The following is a 22,336-nucleotide window of genomic DNA, read 5'->3' as shown; positions in this document are numbered from 1 at the left end:
TTGTTTTTGTGTCCTTATACTTTATTTTGGCAAGAAACAGAACTGAAAGCTAGAAATATAATGAAATTGATTTCAAAGCATCTTTCTGTATCTCATTTGTTTTATTTTTCTGGGTTAAAACACTGAATTCTGATGTAATTGCAAGATACCACAGCCTTTATCTAATTTACAAATAGCAAAGCACCTTAACAACCAAAAAAACAAAATCTAATAAAAGGCTTTTTTTTTCAATCCCTAGAGGATTTTTTTCCCCTTTCATCTTATGGCAAAATTTCACTAATCTGTTGAAATTAACATTTCAACATATGAGGGCTGCTCTGAAAGTAATGCCTCCTATTGTATTATGTTGGCCCAAGACATCAGAGGCAGATGATGTTGGTATGGCAAGAGAGGTTGAACTTTCCCAACACTATTCCATTACATGCCATGTGACAGATAGTAGCAGACGGGCAGTCTGACACAATGACATCTGACATGGAAGTGTGGATGAAGCAAAAGTGTGTCACTGAATTCCTCCATGCAGAAAAAATTGCACTCGCTGACATTCCTCGATGATTGCTGAACATTTACGGAGCCCAAACATTGGATGTGAGCACAGTGAGGTGGTAGGTGGTAGTATTCAGCAGCGGCAAAAACAACATGAAAGACAAGCCACATTCTGGATAGTCACACACACCTGTCACATCACAGAATGAAAAGTGTCTTGATCATCACATCCAGACGAATCAACAAATTACAATCAGGGAACTATGCATGGAGCTAGAAATATCTGCTTCAGTGCATTGAAACAATGGTGACAAAGTTTCACAAAGTTTGTGAATGTGGGTGACAAAGTTTCACAAAGTTTGTGCCAGGTGGGTCCCACAATTGCTCACTCAGGAACAGAATGAGCACCACATACAAGTTTGTCAGGAAATACTGAATGAATATGACACTGAAGGTGACGATCTCCTGGTCTTCTAGATTGCATCATTACCAATGATAAGACTGGTAATGAGGGTGGTGTCACCACTATTAGCAGGATTCAAAATGGCAGTCCATGGAGCAGTGACATGTGAAATCCTCATCAAAGAGAAAGCTCAATATGTAGTCTTCAGCAGGTAAAAGGGTATGCACTGCCTTCTGGAATAGGAAAGGAGATCCTATTGGATTTCCTGCAGCCTGGACAAACCATCAACCCTGAACGCTACATCGTAATGCTGATGGCTTGAACTTCCAGAGTCAGGCCAAATAAGAAGATAACTTTTCTCTTGTGACACGATAATGCCAGGCCCCAGACCATGGAGCACACTACCAATCTTGGGTGAACTGTCCTATCGCACGCACCATACAGTCTAGATTTGGAGCCTTCTGACTTTCATCTGTTTGGGCAAATGAAAGATGGACTGCATGGGCAACATTTTTCTAAAACCACCACCGTCATAGCAAATGTGAAACAGTGGGTCAATTTCACTTGTGCAGATTTTTACAAGTGTGGTATGCAGGCTGTAATTCAATCATGGCGAAAATGCATACCTATTGATGACAACGATGTTGAAAAACAATGTTTTGTGTTTTGTAGCTGAGAATTTTGTCTTTCAAATAGTGTTATTGTGCTATTTGTATCTGTTGTGGTTATGAAAATAGATAGGAGGAATTACTTTTGGAACAAACTATACAGTTACAGGATTTTTCCCTTACAACATATTTTTCTATATGAGAACAAAACCCTCCGATTTTAAGCAGCTGCCACAAGAAATGGGGATAGATTAATAAATGCCTATATAATAAACAACAACTGCTAGTTGAAATTCAGAGGACATTTCCTATGAGACTGTGCATTGGCTAAATAAATAATTTGTGCAAGGCTAAGGAATAGGCATAGTAACACTTTTGGAATGGCACACTACCAAATCACGGGGACTGTTTTTTCTACATAAGGCAGGGAAAAGGATATTCATTTTAAGCTCAACTGACCAAGTATGGAAACCAGGAACAAAGAATGGCATTAGCTGTAGGGAGTTTGTTTACTGCTGATCAGTATTAAGGCTACTCTGGGAAATTCTGCCTTACAGAAAAACAGTGAAATTGCTTTCTGGTTACATCATTCACCTGATCAACAATAACAGCTGTGATGTACAATCTAACAATATCCATAGATCTTACCTTAAGTCAGGGATCCTGAACAGTACTAGCTTCTGGCAGGTGTTACTGTCTCCATATTGCTACATCACATTTTAATTAAAAAGGAACCTTTCAGAAAAGTTCCATTTCTCCACTTCAGTTCTAAGACACCAAAACAACAATCTCCAAGATATTTTACTCATACTGTGCAGTTACAGTTCTCAGATAAATTGATAAAGTCATGAATACAGATCTAAGACACATGTCTGAACTGACATTTTTCTATTTGCCTTCATATATGATTTCTATGTTAATAAGGCTACATTAGTGTATCCGCATAACTGATTCAGCACAGCAGCAATCATCCAGACTAACACAGCTAACAGGACCAAAATGTAATAAGGAAAAGACAATCAAGTCTCACAAGAAGTAGGCAGTCAGGATTAGAACAGTCCTAACTGCAGACATCCATGAAGCCTATGGACTTCAGAAAGGTAAAAGTTTAATCAATATTTGCAGGTCCAATCTTGAAAAGCAGAAATTCAGAAGGAATAAAATGTCTTGTTCCATACAAACTGGAACTCTAGAAAGAACAAAGATGCAACTAAGTTCTGTTGAGTAATCTGTGCGTACAGATGCTACATTGCCAAGATACCAATCCCATCAGTTTGTACACTTACGTAACTTTTTTTTAAAATATGCACAGATATTTCTAAGGACAAGCATTTCCTGCTTAGAAACCCAGCACTTCTTTACAACTAGTTGACAGATAAAGCATTTTCCAGAAGGTTTGTCTAACGCAATGCCCACAGTAAAGAGTCACGTTATCAGTACGCTGCTGTACTACACAATTTCTAATACAAGCAATTTAAATCTTACACCTTTAGCTGTAAAGAAAAAAAAAAAAGTCACTAGTAAGTGCTAGACCGAAATAAACAGTATTTAGATAGTCATTTGTTTCCTATTCTGAGAGAAATTAAAACTAGCACAATTGCTGTAGTGATGCAGTATTTTTTTTTCATTATTTTAAAAATACACTAAAATTCCCAAATAATCTGTAATTGGTTAGATGCTCAAGCTTCTGAAATAGTCCATTAAATATTTACAAGGAAAAAAAATCAGAGAAGTTCACAGCACCATACCTGTGCCCTTGCATGAACTTCCCCAAGGAGATCTGAGTACTGCTGTTCCAGGCACTTTTTTTGTTTCTGCCAACAGCTTTCCTGTGCTTTCATCTGCTCAGCCATTTTGCTAATATCATCTTCCTGGCTCTGCTGAAGCTCCTTCATAGTATCAGAGTTGTTCTTACAAACATATTCTAGATGAGATATCTGTGTGACAGGTGTTTAAAAAGAAACATTATCTCCCCACATACACACCTTTTGACTTTAACTGTACATATTAATTTAAGCACAGACTCTTCCAGCATAAAATCTAAATTTTAATTTCTTCAACATATTTATGAAAAGTAAAAAGCCTTTCATGACAGAACACCTTCTTGAATCTTGCAAGACATATGTTAGAACAATGGCTTTTATTCTAGCCATCTTTGTTCTTTTTTGAAGATAACTGCTGCCTTCTTTCTTGGAAATTTGAACTGGAGATCTCTTGCTTACATTGAAAAAAAGTTAAATCTTGTATTGCTGAATTAGTAATTCAATCATACTAGTCCTCTAGTAGCTTGCAAGAACTGCAAGCAATAATGAAAAAAAGCAGTTCTTAATTTTATTTTTTCTTTCCTTCAAAAACCAGTGCTTTTCATACACTGAGTATGAATGTGACTGCAAGAACTGTACAGAAGATTTTTCTCAAAAGTAGCTCACTAGATTATGATGTGATTCCAATGAGCATTAAGGGCTTCACTCTGCAATTCAACTTCTCAGTTCCCATGCAAACTAATGGAGGAATGAATGAAACTAACAATAATCTCTAAATACACGTACATATATTTTGTTACAAAAGAGTACCAGCAATGTATTTTTCAAATCAATCACATGACAGAGCAGAAGAAAAATTTTGTTCTCAGAGAACAGGTAGGCCACAGGCAGCAAGGCTGCCTCAAATCCTTAAAAAGTTGATAAGTTTGTGACAACAGCCATACAGCCCACTTAATCAATTGCAACAAGCTTACTAAAAAGCTGAAAGAAGAAAAATATACCTAGAGTCACTGCCAACAATGTTCACTCCCTTCACTTCTGCTTTCTTTCCACCTCTATTTTGAAATGAAAATAGAAATTTTGCCTGTACAGTCAGTCTGCATAGTCCAGAATTTATTCTAATCTATGTATCTGTAGTAATTTTGATTGACTGTTAGGTTATTTAACAAATAATGGGAAGAGTCAGAATAATTCTCTGTTAACGAGCTCTGTCTCAAGTCTGCCCACAATTCTAGCAGATGAGAAGATTCTGGAAGAGCCTTTCCCTTTTGATGCTTCAATACCAACATGTCCAGAGCAATCAGGACCTGGAACCATTCTACTAGACCATGTCAGTCTAGGACTGCCCTGATCGAAGGTGTCAGAACATGAACTGAAACTAAAGAGTGGCATGTGTTAGCCAGAAGAGCCAGTTTAAGTCATTTTAAAACACTTTTTTTTTTCCCTAAAAAATGTAGAGATTTCCATGAAGAAGGGCCACATAAGCTTAGTAACATTGAAGTCACTCAGAAAAATGCAGTTCCTTCCTTGAACAAATATTAGCACACACTGACATACTTCACAGAAATAACTGTTTTCTATTGTATTTTTGAATACAAATCTCATGGTCAAGAAGTTATAATTAAACAAAAAATACACAGGCATTTCTGCCAGTAGTATATCTGAATCTTAAGCACATAATTTAAAGATGATGTTCCTAAAATAAGTGCATTTTGTTTCTGTTTTATGCTAAAATAAAGACTTGCTTTATTAGTGTAAATGACTAAGTTCTTTGAATTGCTTCATCAGTAAGATTAATTTATTTTCTTTTAATTAGGTCCCTGTGGCTAATATTGGCTAGTACTATTAGCATGTCCTGCACAGAAAGCGGAGCTTAGAGACTTCATACAGACTTCAGTCACTTTTACATGCCCACAGCAATGGCATCAAACTGAGTTGTAGACAAGCCATAATTAATGGTATTGAATTATTAACGCCCAAATTCTTTTTGAAATAAGATGAATGTCAGTCCTTTTTAATGATACTGTGATGTGGACAAATGTCACTGAATTTAATAGAGGTAGCTGGTGCCTAAGGACACTTACCTTCTCATTAGCCCTGTTGAGGTCTAAGATCAGGGCATCAACATTCTCCTGCAAGACTGCACAAAGCTCCAACCAAGAGAATCTATCTAGGATGCCTTCTGGTTGTTTTATAAGCACGCAGCCTGCTACCAAATGCTGGTACAAGCCATGAAGGAAGGTTAGCTTCTCCTGAGACAAAAACAAAAATCAACTGTTAACTATGAACTAGAATCCAAAAAGATACATCACACTTGTAGTAACACAGATTTAAAACAAAAAAAAAAAAAACATAAGAGCTCATTCTCAAACCTTCTCAAAGGCAATACTGTTAATATGCGCAGTCAAACATATTAAAGTTAGAATAGGAACACAGTTTGTACAACATCTGTATGATTAGAAATACCATATAAATACAGAAAACCCAGTCTTGCAGTGCTCAAAACCAATGCAACCTGACGCTGCTAAAAATTTTAGTGCTATCAGTAACATGATTGATGAAATTGCATTTAATACTTCCAGGTACATTCAAGCCATACTTACCTCCAATATCTGTACAGCACACAGAAAGCGGTCTCATAGCTGAGCAGCACAAAACACTGTTCAAACAACTGAGACTACAATCGTTCAAAAATTTCTTTTGTGTGAAATGTGTACAGTCAAATTTTTAGACAAAGCAGACTTACAGCTTCATTGGTAAAATTTCACAACCGACATCTCTCTCATTTATACTGATTTTAGTCAGTGATATAATAAATTGATATGTAATAAATCCTCATTAGAAGCAAAAGCAGGCAATGGAAATTCCAGACTTCATCCTTTTAGTACATATATGCAACTTAACAGCCTTCATTAAGAAAATGATAGAAAGCTGTACTAAATAGCCACAAGAACAGAGCCCTTATTCAGAGTCAATAAACCAGTGGAAAGGTTCCCATTGTTTTCCAGAGGCTCTGGATGAGGCTTTAAATCAAGGAATTGCGGACAACTGAGTTGAGAGACTGTTTTTTCTGACTCTTTTCCATTGCATTTCAGTGCATTTTCTCACAATTATTTCATGGTGTTTTAGGCCAAGGGGAAAAAAAAAAAAGTAGTTTGTTTTAACTTCATTTCTGGCAGATCTTTTAACTCCCCGAGGGAACTGCAGTGTGCCACCATCACTGCATTTTTGCTAGAGCTGTGATAAACCAAGGATGATAATTATACATTTGGCATGAAAATAAGGGATCCCAAGACCTCAAATCAATTCACACATGTTGAACGCAACCACAGTTCAGTAGACATGCTGACTTTACAATATAACCAGGCTTCTAGTTTCCTTCACTTTAATCAGTATCTGATGTGTATAACAATTCCAGCTGCTTCATGTGGACACTATTTAAATACCGCACTGCTAGGAAGGTGGAAAGAATGTTTCCTTTTTACTCAAATTGGCATGCATATTTAAATTTGTGAAAGTAATGAGCTCAATATGGACAACAACGATAAAGAAAATCACTGCTATTGCTAATACAGAACTACTTTACAGGGTGAAAGAAAGCAAGAAAATCAACATCTGTAAACAAATACAAGGAGATGGAGAAAAAAGTTCTGAAATAAAAAGTTTTGAAGCAATTCCCACTTAGAGTAAACCACAATAAGCTAACAAGTTGCAAAGAAGAATTTTCAGGTCAGGCAGGCAAAATTACTTAAATTTCGCATTTCCTAACTATTTATTGCTATGTGAATCAGTAATTAACAACATGTGAAGACAACACTACCATATGTTCTAGTGTATAGAATATTTCCACTGACTTTCAAGCTGAAAGAAAAATTAATGTTCATCAGGTATAGCTATTTAAATAAACTCAGTTGTTCAAAAATTCAAAATACCAGAAGAGTTAAGATATTAGTTCCAATACAGATGGAAGGAGAAAGAACATATCCTGAGATCTTGTAGATATTAAATACACATTTCAGAATACGTATCTTAAAATCATATTTTTGGGATAAATCTGTTAAGTCTAAAGGTAACCATCTAATGTATGTAAATGTATAAAGTGAGATTAAATAAAGACTCTTTTTGACAGTCGTCTTGTCTCTGGTAATACCTCCATATCCTTCTGGTAAGCCCTGGTAAGCTTCTGGATTTCATTTTCAGATTCTGCGGCACGTACTTTCTCCTCCTCCCAGCACTGCAGCACATTCTGTAGTTCCATTTGTAAAGTTCCTATTAAAGCTGTTCTGTCTGCACACTCAGTATGCAGATGATTTAACTCTTTATTGGCATCAGCCAGCTTATCCCGTGCTTCCTGTAGAAGAGAACAGAAAGGTTGGTAAGAACTCTTTTCCATGAAATGCTACATTACTCCAGAGCTCTGCAGCTGAAGGCTCCAGTCTGACATCTATCTACAATCTTGCTACTAATAGATTTTTCAAAGTTGACATAACTGTGAACTAAACAACATCAGAAATGTATCTCTGAAAGTCAAAAGCACCATGGTATGACAACATTTCCTTCTCAATTCAGAATCCAGTTTCTCTCTCCAAATGAGAATGCAAAAATCACGAACATAAATTATCCTCAGCAGAGTGGACTGCTCTTAAAGACACTGAAAAGACACATTATTTTCATAAGTAAATCTCTGATCCATTACAGTCAGGTTGGTGGACAACATGAACAGCTACTGTAAACAATTGTACTCTTTATGGTATGGAAAAAATAATAACAGCTGGTGGAGTCCCTTTGGAGGTGTGACCATGAAAACAAACTGTTTAAGAATTGGTTACAAGTACTTTCATGTTACCAAGACCAAACTCGTAAACAAAGAATTTATTAATTTGCTGACATGGAGTGAATAAATACACATGCTTGCCGTTCCTATAAGCACTGGACTTCTGGAACTGCTACAGGCTGTTAAAACGCTGCTTTTCTTAAACAAAATGAAAGCATTGTTTATTTTCTATAAGACCATAGCTGCTTACACAGGAAATATAAAAGACAATTCATTAGACAATGTCAACTTTTCTTCTTAATGAAAATATTTAAAGATTAAAGCATTGGCAAATTTCTAACAAATACTTATTGAATTTTATTACCAATGACTTAAAGAAATTTTTGTACTGCATATAAAGCATGCATTTAGCAAACTCAATTTTTTCCATGAAGAATACATATATTTGTTGCATAACATCAGGAAAAAACAAAGCACCTAGTATTTTAAAATAACTTATAACAGAAGAAGTAGTCTTATGCATCCTGAACATAAATTAACTGCTAAAGAAATAACCAATTAGAAGAGATCGTGTCCAACTATAAGCTAATATGAAGATTCAGTGTATGTTGCAAAAATATCTGCAACTAAACTGATGTGATAAAGCAGAATATCCCCAGCAAAAGAATCTCAGCAACACTGGGAGTAAAGACATCTTATTTTGGCAATAATATAATATTCTATCAACTGGGAGATTAAATTTAACCACAACCTCAGGACTTTCTCAGTCCCCTGGGCACTAGGGTAACCAGACAGGACATTACAAAAGTAATATATCAGCCAAAAACAGAAACAAAAAACAAACAAGCAAACATCCTCCTTATTCAAAAAACAATAAAAATCTTCTTATTCTGAAAGTAAAGAGAAGAGTTACTAAATGAGTTCTGAAGTGTTTTTAGCAGCTGCCAAGTATATTTTATTATAAGTAATTTTGTACTATGCATTAACTTGATACCTAATACTGATATTAACATCTGATATACAAAAATTGGGGAAGGACATCCTTAATAAAATGTTCTTTCATGTGTGCAGAGGTAATTAAATAATTCCTTTCCTTTTAGATTTCTTCAGAAAAGTAGATACAGCTAGTTAAGAAAAAAAATACTGACATTCATTTCAATATAAAACAATGCTTGACAAATAAAAAAAAAATATCTCAAATTATTTCAGAAGTGAGATGACTGGAATGGTCAGTTGCAGAGACTCAAGTTGTGACTAGGATAAGGCAGCATGACTTCAAACTAGCTTGCTAGGTAATTAGTCTGCTTAACAGAACACAACGATATAGAGACTTATTTTGATAAAACAAAAAGATAACTTAAATCTAGAAGGATACTAATTGCAGAACTTTTAAATTCAATGTTAAGTTCATTAAACCATACCTTAAGATCTTGACTTAAAACATACATTTTGTTTTTGGATATCTCAAGCTCTTTCGTTGTGTTTTCACACAAAGTGTTCATTTTCTTAAGCTGTGAAAAACATGAAGGTCAAAAAGACTGTTAGAGAAAAGCAACATAATAACTTGAATATAAAGGAAGAATTATTTATAATAAATTTGTTTTCAATTCCTTTGACAATATTTACGCTTTCTACAACCTAGATAATGTGCCATTAAAAAGGAACCAAAAACTCTTTTACAGTTATTAAAGATAAATAGTAGTGGTTAAAATCCCAAACTGAGCCCATTATTAACCCTCTCATCTCAAAACATCTTACAAAAACAAGGACTCTGAAGTGTGTCTGAAATGTAATAAATTTAGATTATGATTTAGGGAGTGGTTTCAGAAAACAAGTTTTCAAAGTCAGTGGCCTTCTACAGAAGGTGTCCAGGTAGAGAGTAGTCTCCACTTTTTACTAAGGGCAGCATAGCACTCACATAACCTGAAGAAGTAGCAATGTTCTCAAGAGAGGTACAATAACTACTGAACAGTTTGGGGTATTAGAAATAACCTTCTTAATCTCAGAGGTAGGTCATGACTAGTATGTATACCAGCTTCATTTTTCACTTTCAGAAACACCACTACAATCTGTGTTACAACGTAGTTAATAATACGTTTGTCTGAAATTAAGCACCAAATATACAGGTACTATAGTAAAGGTTACTCCTCACAGCTGAGCACGCAGAAGCAACTCAGAACTCAAATATTCCATTTACAAAATTCACTAATTATTCTGGAGCCTATATTTTTGTTCTATCTCAAATAAGGAGACCTGGCAAAAAACTAAGGAAATAACTGCAGTACATTATAGAATGCAGTAATTTTATTAGTTTAGAAGCCTTTTCTCTCTTCCCAAACCTATTCTAACCTGTGCACTATACAAAAAGTCAAAAGCTTATTTTCTGTCAAAACCAAAACATGTGTACACCTTTCAGTCACACAACCAAAGTAGACCATTTAATCTAACGTTTAACAATTTAAGCTAAAGGTGACAAATGCCAAGTCTATCAGCAGATTTCACATGTACACACAGATGTAAGTGTACATTAATAATTTCATCACTATGCGTGATCATGTTGGAAACCTCACTATAAAAATAACTGCTCCACAATTCTTCTAAACTAAATCCTAAGTAGTGCGTAATAAAACACCCTATTTTATTGCACAATGCCCTCTATCGTCCCTCTTAGTTTTATTGTATTATAGGGAACAGTTTTATTACTAAACATATCCAACACACAAGAAGCCAAAAGCACTGTTATTTATGCGGGCAGGGAGAATGAAAAAGGGCAGAGCTCTGCCCTTTCTGTGCACAATGAAGGTGCTCAGTGATCTCTGGCTCCGTATGACAACTTCAGGGTCAGTCACACACAGTCCTACTGGGAAGTCTTGTGGCAGGTCATCAGTTGGTCCTGCTCTGCTTGCGATTTATTTTCCTTGACAGTTCATTCTTCTTTCTGTCAGAATACTCACTTTGCTTTCTTAGCAGCCACCCCCTTGGTCTCCCCACTGCTGTCTCTGGCACAGTTTCACAACAAAGCACATCACCAAGCCAAAGCCTGCTGAGTCGACTTTTCAACTGTGCTGCATATCACGTGACATTCCTCCTCCCAAATAACAATTCGCTGTGGGTAATATGTTCCTAGTTACTCTGCAGCTCCCAGACTTGGGTCTCGGAAGACTTTCATAATGACTATACACGTCAGTTCTCTTATCTCACTGGGAGAGTCCTAACTGTGCTTGCTGTTTACTAAAGTATAATTGTTTCCATGGTTACTTATTTTTGCACCCATTGAACAAACTCAACGGTATTCCAGGATACCAGGCTTTTTCCAGTAAGAGGGGCGAAGATGAGACAGTTTTGTTTTTAACATTATGAAGGCACAGCAAGGCTGTGTATGTGTAAAAACAAAAGATGAAACTTAGGAATGAAAAATCACTACTGGCATTTTTACAATCTTATTGCACCTTCATCATCCGTACTTGCTAACTTAATCCAAAGATAAGCTATTTACAATTTTGTACAAAAAAGCTTCAGAAGAGTGTATTTAACTTCTCTCCACAGCCTTTAAAGCCACAAATTCATAAAACATTTAAACCCAAGAGGATTAATTTAATCACATTAGCAATACAAATGAGAAAATAAATGCAAGATTGTGACTTTTCAGACAGTGAAATAAAAGGTCAGCAGAATTCTACCAAAAGCATTCTTTTTTTTTTTTAATCAAAGATAAGACTCACGAAACTGAAATGTATCAATTGTCATCTTAGATATCTTAATGAAATTACAGCCAATGTACCAGTTTACTTAAAAAGACTGCAGGAGATCACCAAAAACAAGAGACTTCATAATAAACTCACTAATCTCAGCAAAGTATGCCACTTCCAAAATATACAACAGGGTGCATATATGCATATCTGATATCAAAGACTGTTGAGGCTCAAGTGGCATTCAGGATTATTGTGTTATACACAGCCCATCGAAGTCTTACACTCTCTTTTAACCAAAATCAGAGATTCAGAAGAACTATTTCCATGACTGTTTATTAAAAATAATAAGCCAAACACATTAAAAAAAAAAAAACACAAAAAAGGAAAAAAAAGACACTCTTCTTCCCTTTCCTCCCAAATGTAAGTGAAACTTCACTGTAAGGCAAGCTTAGAGAAACAATAGTGACAGAGACTATTTCTTTTAGTATATGTGAAGCTGTCAGCATTCCCTCTCTTCTGACCTTTGTTGCAAGCAAAGCACATGTACTGCTGCAGGCCGAAGGCAATACGTATAGAGCCAAACAGTGCAAGTGTTACCTCATTAGATGTGTCTTCCAGCTTGTTTTGGTAAGCTGTCAAGGTACACCTCAAAGTCTCAAGGACAGAGAGGCTTGAAGGTTTATCTTTATCCTTACAAGTGCCTAAAGAAAAATACAGAATGAAAATTAAGCCCACAAAGCCACAGAGAAAAATCTACTCACACTAGATGAGAGGTATTAAAATTAAAATGAAGTTAGGGCTACAATGACAATACAAAACACTGAACAACAGCAGCAGCAGTCCACAGAAGATAAAACTGGATAGTCACACTTTCATAATAAATACAGCTGAAAACATTTGTATAAAAGCTTTAATACAAGATACAGAACTGTAAATTCTGAATTATATTTTTACTTAATGTATTTGGTATGCAATGCACAAGTTCTACGGCGATCAAATCTCTGTTATTCAGTCATACCAGCCAGCATTAAAAACCACACAATAACACACCTTGAAAAACATGTTGCCTGAAAGTTAAGAACATTACACTTTTTTTGACATTACTCCACTGTTGTGACTAAGCATGTAAATTACAGTGTAGTACATCATTTACTCAAAACTTTACTGAGCCAAAGATCACACAACTGTTATGCTTGGACAACTCTTAAAAACCTTTTAAATGATTTTCAATTTCATTCCAAAGGAAAGAATAATAATAATAAAAAATATTATCTGTCTGCAGAGTCCTTTATAATGTTTCAATTATAAATCTTCATGTTGATACATCCATTATACACACACACTACATTTACTTATTAAACCTTTAGACAGAAAATTCTGATCTGGTGCCCTTAATTAGGACTTACGAACATGTTTGAACATTCCAAAGCCTGTAGTACAATGTGCTAAGAAAGCAAAACATCACAGTTCTGATCAAGAGATGACATCACAGCTGATATTAAACTTCTATGAACAAAATTCCCCATTTTTTTTCTGGCACTACATCAAAACAGCAGATTACTGACAAATTCCTCTTCTTCAATTTGTTAATATTAGTATGCAACACTTAGAAATCTATTTTGTAACAGATAGTAATATATTTTCCTCAAGCTTTAAAGTTAAGGATGCACAGGTTACCCACTGTAGGAACATTCTGCAGTGATCCTACTGCACAGAAAAAAAAAAAGTATCGCTCTTCCATACTTCTAGCTCCAATTAATCTGTAATGCACAATTATCAACAATTTAAAATAATACCGATTAAGTCAATCTAGGGGTTGCCTCTCACTCTATTTTTCAGTAAGCTCTTCAAATAACATATCTGAAGTCCAAACCTGTAATGATATCCTTGACACTTACTTTTCCACTACCTTAGTTTATCCAGGGTGGCTCATAAAGACAAATTAGGCACTAAACTCTTCTTCTTGGGTCAGTCAAAGTCCTCCATAAAATTCCGCCATTCAGTGAAGGTGTCCTTACAGATTTAAAAGTTGTTGGATATCATTTTTTTTTAATTTTAAGAATACTACGGCTAGTGTTTCCAAATGATATATTACTCCATGTATTATACAAAAATGATTTATCCTGCAGATTACATACAACACACCATTGCTATCTACACATACATGCAAATAGGAAGCCAATGACTTTCCTGAAATTTTAATTATGGGCTTATTTCCCAGCCCTTGAGCACAAAGAAGCATAGAATATGGCTGAGTACCATTCAGATTGGACACTAACACTTCTTGCTAGCCAGCCGTAACTGTGGAAGTCACACCTTGAAAAACAAATCTAGATTTGTAAATTTTCTTTCAGTCATGGGAGCAAGGTCTACTCTACAGCATAAAAAAGTGAATATAGAAAGAATGCATATCTCAAGCACAGAATGCTCCCCTGTAATATCAAGTACCTTCAGCAAGTAGGTACTTACTGGAGCTTCTAAAGGTCTACAGAGTCAGGGAAAAGCCAGATCTTTTCAGTGGAAGTCCCTAAACCAAAACTGAATTCTAGAACAGATAACAAAATGTTACATTTAAAATCAACATGAAAAAAAAACAAAAAATGTTTTGTCACCACAGCTAAAGCAAGGAATGCCCAGGACCCCAATCCTGCTGTCTCAAGACTTCTTTCTATTACCCACTGTAGGAACATTTTGCACCGATACTACTGCACAGAGAAAAAAAGAAAAAAGAAAAAAAAAAAGAAGTATTATTCTTCTATATTTTTCACTCCAAAGAAGCTGTAATACACAATTATCATCAATTTAATACTCATTAATTCAGTCTAGGGGTTGTCTTCCAATATGTATTTTTCAACAACCTCTCCAAATAATTTATCTTCATTTCTGAAGCCCCAAACTGCAATGCCATCCCTGAAACATGTCTCTGAACTGTCTTAATTTACATAACTGCTGCCAAGAACAGACTTTTGCCAGTAAACTTTCTATCCTGACATTCCTTGCCTTTACTGAAACCCTATTTTCTAGGCAGTTCAGCCTGCCAACAGAAATACCAGATTCCACCTCCCTCCATTAGCTGAAAACAAGCCTGCACTTCCAATACTGGCCAAAATTTGTCTGTGTCTATACAATTTTGCAAGAGACATGCAACATAATCCAAATGGCATTATCTTACTGGCCCTTCTTCAGCAATGAGGAATTAAAAAACATTACTTGAAGCATTTGCCCAGTGACATCTAAGAGCTTCAGGGAAGAATTTTGAGAAGATACCAGGTTCTACAGAATTCTGACAGGAGGTAAATAGGTGAGAAAACTTTTAAAGCCACTCTTTCAGACTTTCTACTGACTCAAGAAGCTAACACTCCCACCTCTTCACAGACAATTCACTTTCTTGTTTTCCCCAGATTAATTCAACCACTTTTTTTTTTTTCCCCCCTGAAATTAAGACAATCTTCACCAAGCACAAGTCCCATGGTTGAATAATTACAAAACATAACAAACTGAATAGAGACAAACTTATCATGCAAACTGGCCAGCAAGAGTAACAACACTGAAGAATGCTTACGAAGGTTACTTGAAAAGAGGAAGATGTAGGCTAATGCTTTTTCTTTTGGGAATGAAAATGGAAAAAATAACTTTTTAAAATACTTTTTTCTTAATCTAACAAATATAAAGTCTCCTTTTCCTGCGTAGCTCAAAAAGCATCACAACTATCAGCACTTAAATGGTGAGGCTGAACTCTTAATATTGACAGATTTTTAGTAAAACATTAACCATTTGAGATGGAAGCTTAAAAAATGCAACAGAAAGAATTCCCAACAAACTGCTCATGTAGCACTAATTTCCCACTTCTGCCAACTGGACTACAGCAATTTATTGAAGATTTTCACTTTTACTGACAACAAGGCATTATCATTTAAAATAAGACTTTTTTTTTTAAATGAAATAAATTGTTACATAATAAATTCATAAGTACAACACATTAGGGTAATAGTGTTAAAAATGCTTGCTAAAAATTTCACACCCTGAAGCACAGCAAAACTGTAGAACAAATACCCTACTCAACATCCAGTTCTCTTTAAATAAGCTCTTTCAAAGTTTACTCGAAACAACAAAGCAAATTAATGTTGAAATTCTCAAATCACAGCTAAGATAGGTCAAAACCATTGTCGGGAGGGTTTATCACATGGGTGAGCAGAAAACCTACTCAGAAGACAATTACTGCTTTGCAACTATGCATTGGCTGCAGCATCCAGCTCCCTCCAGAACTGCAGAATCCCTTCTAGGCATGTGGAACTTTGCAAGAATGAGGAAAACAAAGTTTTGAAGAGCTTTTCAGTCTGACATATCTACAGTAAACCTACAGAACCTATTATGATGTTGCCCACAAGAATTACATTTTTTAATTACAGAATAAATCTGTATCCAGTTTCCAAATGAAAGTTTTATAACCGATATGATGAAAGCAATTTATCACAAATGCAAGGCTAGGTTTTTGAGGATGAGAAGTCTCAGGTTTCTCTATTCCATTCTAACAGTACCATTCTAACTCCTAAAAAAGATGCTTATATATATATGTATATACACACATTCTTCCTTAGATGTGCTAAACCACCTTTTACACCTATTGCTACTCAACAGTGCAGAAACCTATCATCACAGTTTAAATAAAATAAATTCATTTCCCCTTTAAGCAACTTTTTATCTGTTTTGCTTTTTGTCCCAGTTTATTTGCTCTGGCAGTTGGAAGTTTTTCATGTCTAGCAGGAACTATATACCTAAAATTATTTTTAGATAATTTAAAATAGAAAAAGTGTACTGTTTCACTTAAAAAGAAATTAACACCTTCCACATTAAAATACAATTTCCTAGCCACCATTTTGAATGTTTAAGCACGTGGCAGTTTGCTGAGTGACAAACATTAACTTACAATTCATTTAATGAGAACAGAAAAATATTTTTTGTTTCATATTAGACAAATGAGTGCAAGACAATACTAGTGCAGAATCAACAGTAAAAAGTATTGTGTTATATCATGTGTCCTACAGAACCTTTTTGAATATATGACCTTTATGTTGCTGAAGGTTGCCTCTGAATTTGGCTCAGTTCAGGCAAAACATCTGTTCCCTTTGCAGGTATACTGTAAGGACTTTTTTCTCAGTTGGATTTAGAGCTCAGCAAGTGAGCCCTTTTCTGACCGATCATATACACCCCAGCATTTGTAAATCAAGCTCTGGGCTGACAACAGCAAGTCCACATTCCGTCACCCTTTCTCAGCTAGCAAGGCCATTTGACTGCTGTGAGAACTGCTCTTATCATGTCATCAAATCAAAGCATGTTGAGAAGAGGGAATGCAAGAGGCATCTGCAGAATTCCCACAATGTAGTGACTTTGGAACATTGACAGATGCATCTGTCATTTTATACCTTCAACTAACCTGCTGTCCGCTGGCCTGACATAGCAAAGCTGTCCAAGAGTAACTTCAGCTCCATCATGTTGTTTTCGTATGTCTCTGTTACAAAGACCTGGTGTTTCTTGGCCTTTATTTGACAGGAGATGCAAACAAGAGGGGAAAAAAGAAATCTATTAAAATAGCAAACATAAGCAGTACAGATCACAATATTCTTGTTGTCATTGAAATTTAAATTCATGTTATATTTGTCACTCCTTTTCTTGAGTCAAGAAAGCTAATATCACCATAAATAATTAACAGAGTTTTATGGAACCTTGAAATCTATTTAAAATAGAAGCATAAGCTCCAAGTAGTGAAAACAAAAATAAAAAATGATTGTATTTAAAACTAGTCTTAATCTTCTGCTGCTTTAAAAATATCTTAATGACTGCTAATTAACCACTGTCCAACAATGAAAGCAATGAAATCTACTGTTATAACCTACAAGGACATCCAGAAAGACAACAAACTACTGGCAGACAGGCTAGAAATTCATTATTTGGCACTCTGTCAAATCCCACACCTATTCTCATTGCAAATCTGTCTACTTCAGTTGTTAGTATCTTTCATGCTCGATAGTGATTTCTTCAATCTCAAAAACTCTTCCTTATGGATGGAATATGAAGCAGCAGAGGTCATCAGCTTCTAGCTCTGAATTTTCTCAAAAAAAGCTGTTCATTGAAACTTGTTCAAACTAAGATACTGGATTTCCATTAAGTTTAACTGTACTATAGAGGAGTTTTTAATCAACACAATTTAAAGACTAGCAAATCATTCTTTCAATTTATATTTGATTTTAAAGCTCGCAGCTTTCAAGGACTATTATTACAGATGCATCCACAATTCTAGACAAGACTAACATCCTGTTGGGCTGATTTCTCAACAAAATGCATAATTTTAGAAGACCACAGACAAGATGTGATATATCTAAGGAGATTTTTTAAAAAGACAAAATGAGACTTAAATAATTTTTCGTAATTAATTTCATAATTTCATAATTCCGTAATGACAAAGGTTAAGTTCAAAGATGACTCACCATTCTTAATTACTATTTTATAAACTCTTAGCGCCCATTTTAGTAATTTCTACTTCTACTTGATTACAAAAGATTATCCTCGTTGTAGTGAGAAAAATCCTACTGTTTTCTATAATATCTATAAACTATTGCTTTAGTTATGCTTCACTGCACATGTAAATACCCTATCAATTTCTTAAATATGGAAAACATCCTTCCTCAGAGAACTTCTACATACTGATAGTATATAACTGGCAGGCAAAAAAAAAAGAAGAAAAAAAAAAAGACATGTATTTAATTCTCTGCAGTGTTCTTCACTACTCAGTTTAAATATTTTATAAATTTGCTTTACTCTTTCAATTTTAATTATATGTACTGTATATCAACTAATATATTATTCATATGTGTATTTCAATGTTAGGTTCCCTGTAGCATTTACACGCCTTTCCTTATGTGAGAATTTGTACTACTCTTCATAAAAAATTTCCAAACCACTTCCATATATTTAAAAAGTGAGGTTTTAATTCTTACTCTGTAGAATTCTGTATGCAGACAGAGCTTGTATTTGCTAAAATCCAGTAAAAATAGTTTATAGGATGTGAATATATTAAATTCATTTACTCTCACGCACTGACAACATCTGAAAGACCTCACATGTCACAAATAAGATAATGTAAAAACATGATCAGTATCATAACAAAATAAATTCTCTTTTTTACATAAACCACCACAGCAGAGACAAGGTCAAATTCAGCCTTCCCAGAAACAAAATCCTTTCCCATGGAAAAGTCAATTGTGAGAGTTCTTTTTCCATCCATCTTTTTGTTTTTTGTTTTGTTTTTTTTTTCATTTTGGCTAACTTACCACAATTTAGGCAGAATACTGCAGTTTATTTAGTCTTCACTGCTTCTTTGTGCTTTATCTGTTAACTGCATTCATATTCTGTATGCCAATTTCAGTCTTTTACACCAGCAACAAAGATCAAAGGGAAATCCTCAGACTCACCAGTTTCTCCACACTTCAGCTGCAAAGAATTTAGTATACTTCCTACAACCCATTTTCACTCTCTTCCATTACTAGAAATGAAGAAAAATACTGTGAACTACAATGTTCTGGTTAGGAAATCCAGACACTGGTTAGGAGTCCAAAATGTTTGAACATATCGATCTAATTTCTTAAGTCTCACTGACAGGAATCTAGTAAGAATGTATAGAGTCATAAAATCATGGAATAATTTAAGCTGACAGGGTCTCCAGAGGTCACCAGTTCTTCTCCCCACTCAAAGCAGGGCCATGCTTGAAGTAAGGTTATGCTGTTCAGAGCAATGTCCAGGAAAGTTGTGAGCGTCCTCAAAGATGGAGATTCGACAACCCCTGCAGGCAGTCTGTTCAAGCACATCACAATTCTTTGTGAAGTTGTTTTTTGACTCCTCAAAGGTAATTAGAATTTCCCTTTCTAAAACTTCTGCTTCCTCTCATACTCGGCAAGGCCCACTCCTAAAGAGAGTGGAGCTCTCTATTCTAAACAAGTTTCCATGCGATAGCATTCATGGCAATAGCTATAACTCCCTTAGATTTCTTTTCTTCAAGTGTGTCAAAAACAGTGAGCACACATAACTCTACTTTGAAAAGGAAAATAGAGTCCACTAGAGTATACAAATCAAACACGATCAATTGTAGTTGCTGAATAAAATGGCAGCTCCAATTCCAGAAGATGAGATTACTTCTCTCCTAGAACCTCCATCCATCACCACATTTACATTACGGGATGTCATTCCTGTGTGAATGTTTCCTAGATTACCTCAAAAGGTAAATCAAATGACAGCTTGTTTCATAGCCCAGTTCAATAGAAAGAGGTGAAAGAGCACTGACAAAATGTGTGCCTTTTGCTGACTTTGCTCGACCATTTGATCATTTAGGTCAACCATTCTTCAGGTTGGAGGTGATCCCTGAAAATAATCCTTTTAAAATCAAAGGCAACTGAAGACCTGTAAGGATGAACAAGGACCTCCTGACTACATTCAGACATATAAAGAAAGCACACATGACATGGAAGCGGAGATAGGTGACCTGGAAGGAAGACAGAGACACTGTCAAAGCATAGAGGGATGAACTTAGGATAGCCAAAATCTACCCAGAATTGAATCTAGCAATGGCAATAGTAAACGTGCCTTCAAGTACATCAATAGTAAAAGGAAGAGTAGGCAAAACGTGGGCCTGCTGCTTAAGTGGGAAAGGGATCTGGTAATGAGGACATAGAAAAGGCTTCCTCAATACCATGTTTACCACAGTCTTTAATACTAAGTCTTGCTTTCATGAATCCCAGTTTCCAAAGACCAGTGGTAAAGTCTGGACCAATAAGACTTACCTTCAGAAGTGGAAGACAAGGTTAAGAAACATTTGAACAAACTGATCAGATACCCATGTGATCTGACGGGATGCTCTCAGAAGTTCTGAGCTAGCAGGCCAATGTCATTGACAAGCCACTCTAAATTCTTCAGAACACCACTGTGATCCTGAAGTTTGCAAGAAAGCAAAGGACAAAAAAGATGTGAGTAACTTAAGGTCAGCTGGCCTCACACTGATTTTTGAAAAACTTATGGAATAAATAATCCTGGAAACCAGTTCTGAATACATGAAGGGCAAAGAGGTGATCAGGAATTTTAGAAAGTGGAATACTCACTTAAGTAATATGACAGCCTTTGACAATGAGCCATCTGTCTTGAAGGCAGAAAGGAGAGAGCAATTAAAGTTGTTTATCTTGACTTTCATAAGTCTTTAGACACTGCCTCCCATAACATCCTCACAGGTAAGCTAGGTAAGTGGAGAGTGAGGTAGATTTAAGATTGGCTGAACTGTGGGACAACTGTGGAGGGCTGTAAGCAGCAGCATAAAACCAATGGAGTCAGAATCCTAGCAGATGTTTAACATATTCATTGATGTCTGGGATAATGATCAGAGAGCTCTCTTAATAAGTTTTCAGGTAGAAAACTCAAAGGATTGACTGATTCACCAGACACGTTGCACTACCCTTCAGAAAGACTTGAAAATAGTTGAGGAATGAGCCAACAGGAACTTCAGGAAGTTCAAAACCAAGAAGTGCAAAGTCTTGCATCTGAGAAAGAATAAATCCATGTAGCAGTTCAAGCTGGGGAGTAACTTGTAAAAAAAAAAGGAACTAAAATGTCATGAAACTGAGAATGAAACAGCATTGTACCTTGAGGACAGAAAGTCAATGATATCCTGGTCTTTATTAGCAGCAGGTCAAGGGTGATGACGTTTCACATTCTGCTCAGTACTGGTAAGGTGCATCTGCAGTGCTGGGTCCAGTTCTGGGCCCCTCAGTACAAGAGAGACACAGATTTATTCAAATAAGTCTAATAAAGGGCCAAAGCTGATTAAATAAATCTGTATGTGAGGAAAGGCTGAGAGAACTGGGACTATTTAGCCTAAAGAAGAAAAGGCACAGGGGAATTCTAACAGTGTCAGTAAGTACCTGACAAGAGGAAGTGAAGAGGGAGCCAGACACTTCTTTGTGGTGCTCACTAACAAGACAAGAATCAATGAACATCAATTAAAATACAAGAAATTTCATGTAAAACAAGGATAAAACATTTTTACTGTGACAATGGTCAAACACTAGAACATGCTGCCCAAAGACACTGTGGAGTTTCTATTCTTGTAAATATTCAAAATCTACCTGGACACAGTACTGAGCAACCTGATTTACTTGACCCTGATCTGAACGCTGAATGCATTAGACAATCTCCAAAGATTGTCTAATCTTTGTTGCCAGCAATCCCTTGTTGCCAGCAACAATGACTCTGCAATTTTGTGTGACTATTCTGAAGGGAAGGTACTCTCAGGAAGAGATAAAAGGATAGTCTAGTTAGAGAAAATACCATTTCCACTATCATATCTGATTTAAAGAAGCCTAATTATACTCAACAAAAAACACCCTAGAATTTGAAATTTTCCAAACATATTAGAACTATTTCCTCTTCTTCACAAACATAATTCTCTGCCTCTGAAAATATTCAGGATGAAAGGCCAGAAACCAAACAATGTGGTGATAAAGCTGTAATTCGGAAATCCAGAATAGATTTTGGATTGTAGTCCTTTCTCCACTTCAGAAGGCTCCTAGTAT

At 35.7% G+C, this 22,336-nt stretch overlaps 1 protein-coding gene across 11 annotated transcripts in view; it reads right to left on the bottom strand.

Moving 5' to 3' along the window:
• The window catches only part of CCDC171 (coiled-coil domain containing 171), a 190,195-nt gene that overhangs the window by 122,545 nt on the left and 45,314 nt on the right, over nt 1-22,336 (bottom strand). For 10 of the 11 annotated variants that reach the window (XR_014880683.1, XR_014880684.1, XM_085214404.1 and 7 more), the window contains 6 exons: nt 17,161-17,263; nt 12,324-12,427; nt 9,456-9,545; nt 7,411-7,611; nt 5,345-5,512; nt 3,246-3,434 (listed from right to left, as the gene is read on the bottom strand). Coding sequence is in view for 9 of the 11 variants with exons in the window: in XM_085214404.1 (XP_085070530.1) it covers nt 3,246-3,434; nt 5,345-5,512; nt 7,411-7,611; nt 9,456-9,545; nt 12,324-12,427; nt 17,161-17,263 (855 nt within the window). In the remaining 2 variants the exon portion in view is untranslated. The remainder of the gene's footprint in view (nt 1-3,245; nt 3,435-5,344; nt 5,513-7,410; nt 7,612-9,455; nt 9,546-12,323; nt 12,428-17,160; nt 17,264-22,336) is intronic. The other variant, XM_085214410.1, reaches the window with a different exon arrangement.

The sequence above is a fragment of the Meleagris gallopavo genome, chromosome Z (assembly GCF_905368555.1).
Source record: "Meleagris gallopavo chromosome Z, MGAL_WU_HG_1.1, whole genome shotgun sequence".
NCBI classification, from domain to species: Eukaryota; Metazoa; Chordata; class Aves; order Galliformes; family Phasianidae; genus Meleagris; species Meleagris gallopavo.
The sequence above is the reverse complement of the archived record's forward strand: the minus strand, read 5'-3'. Positions and strand labels throughout refer to the sequence as shown.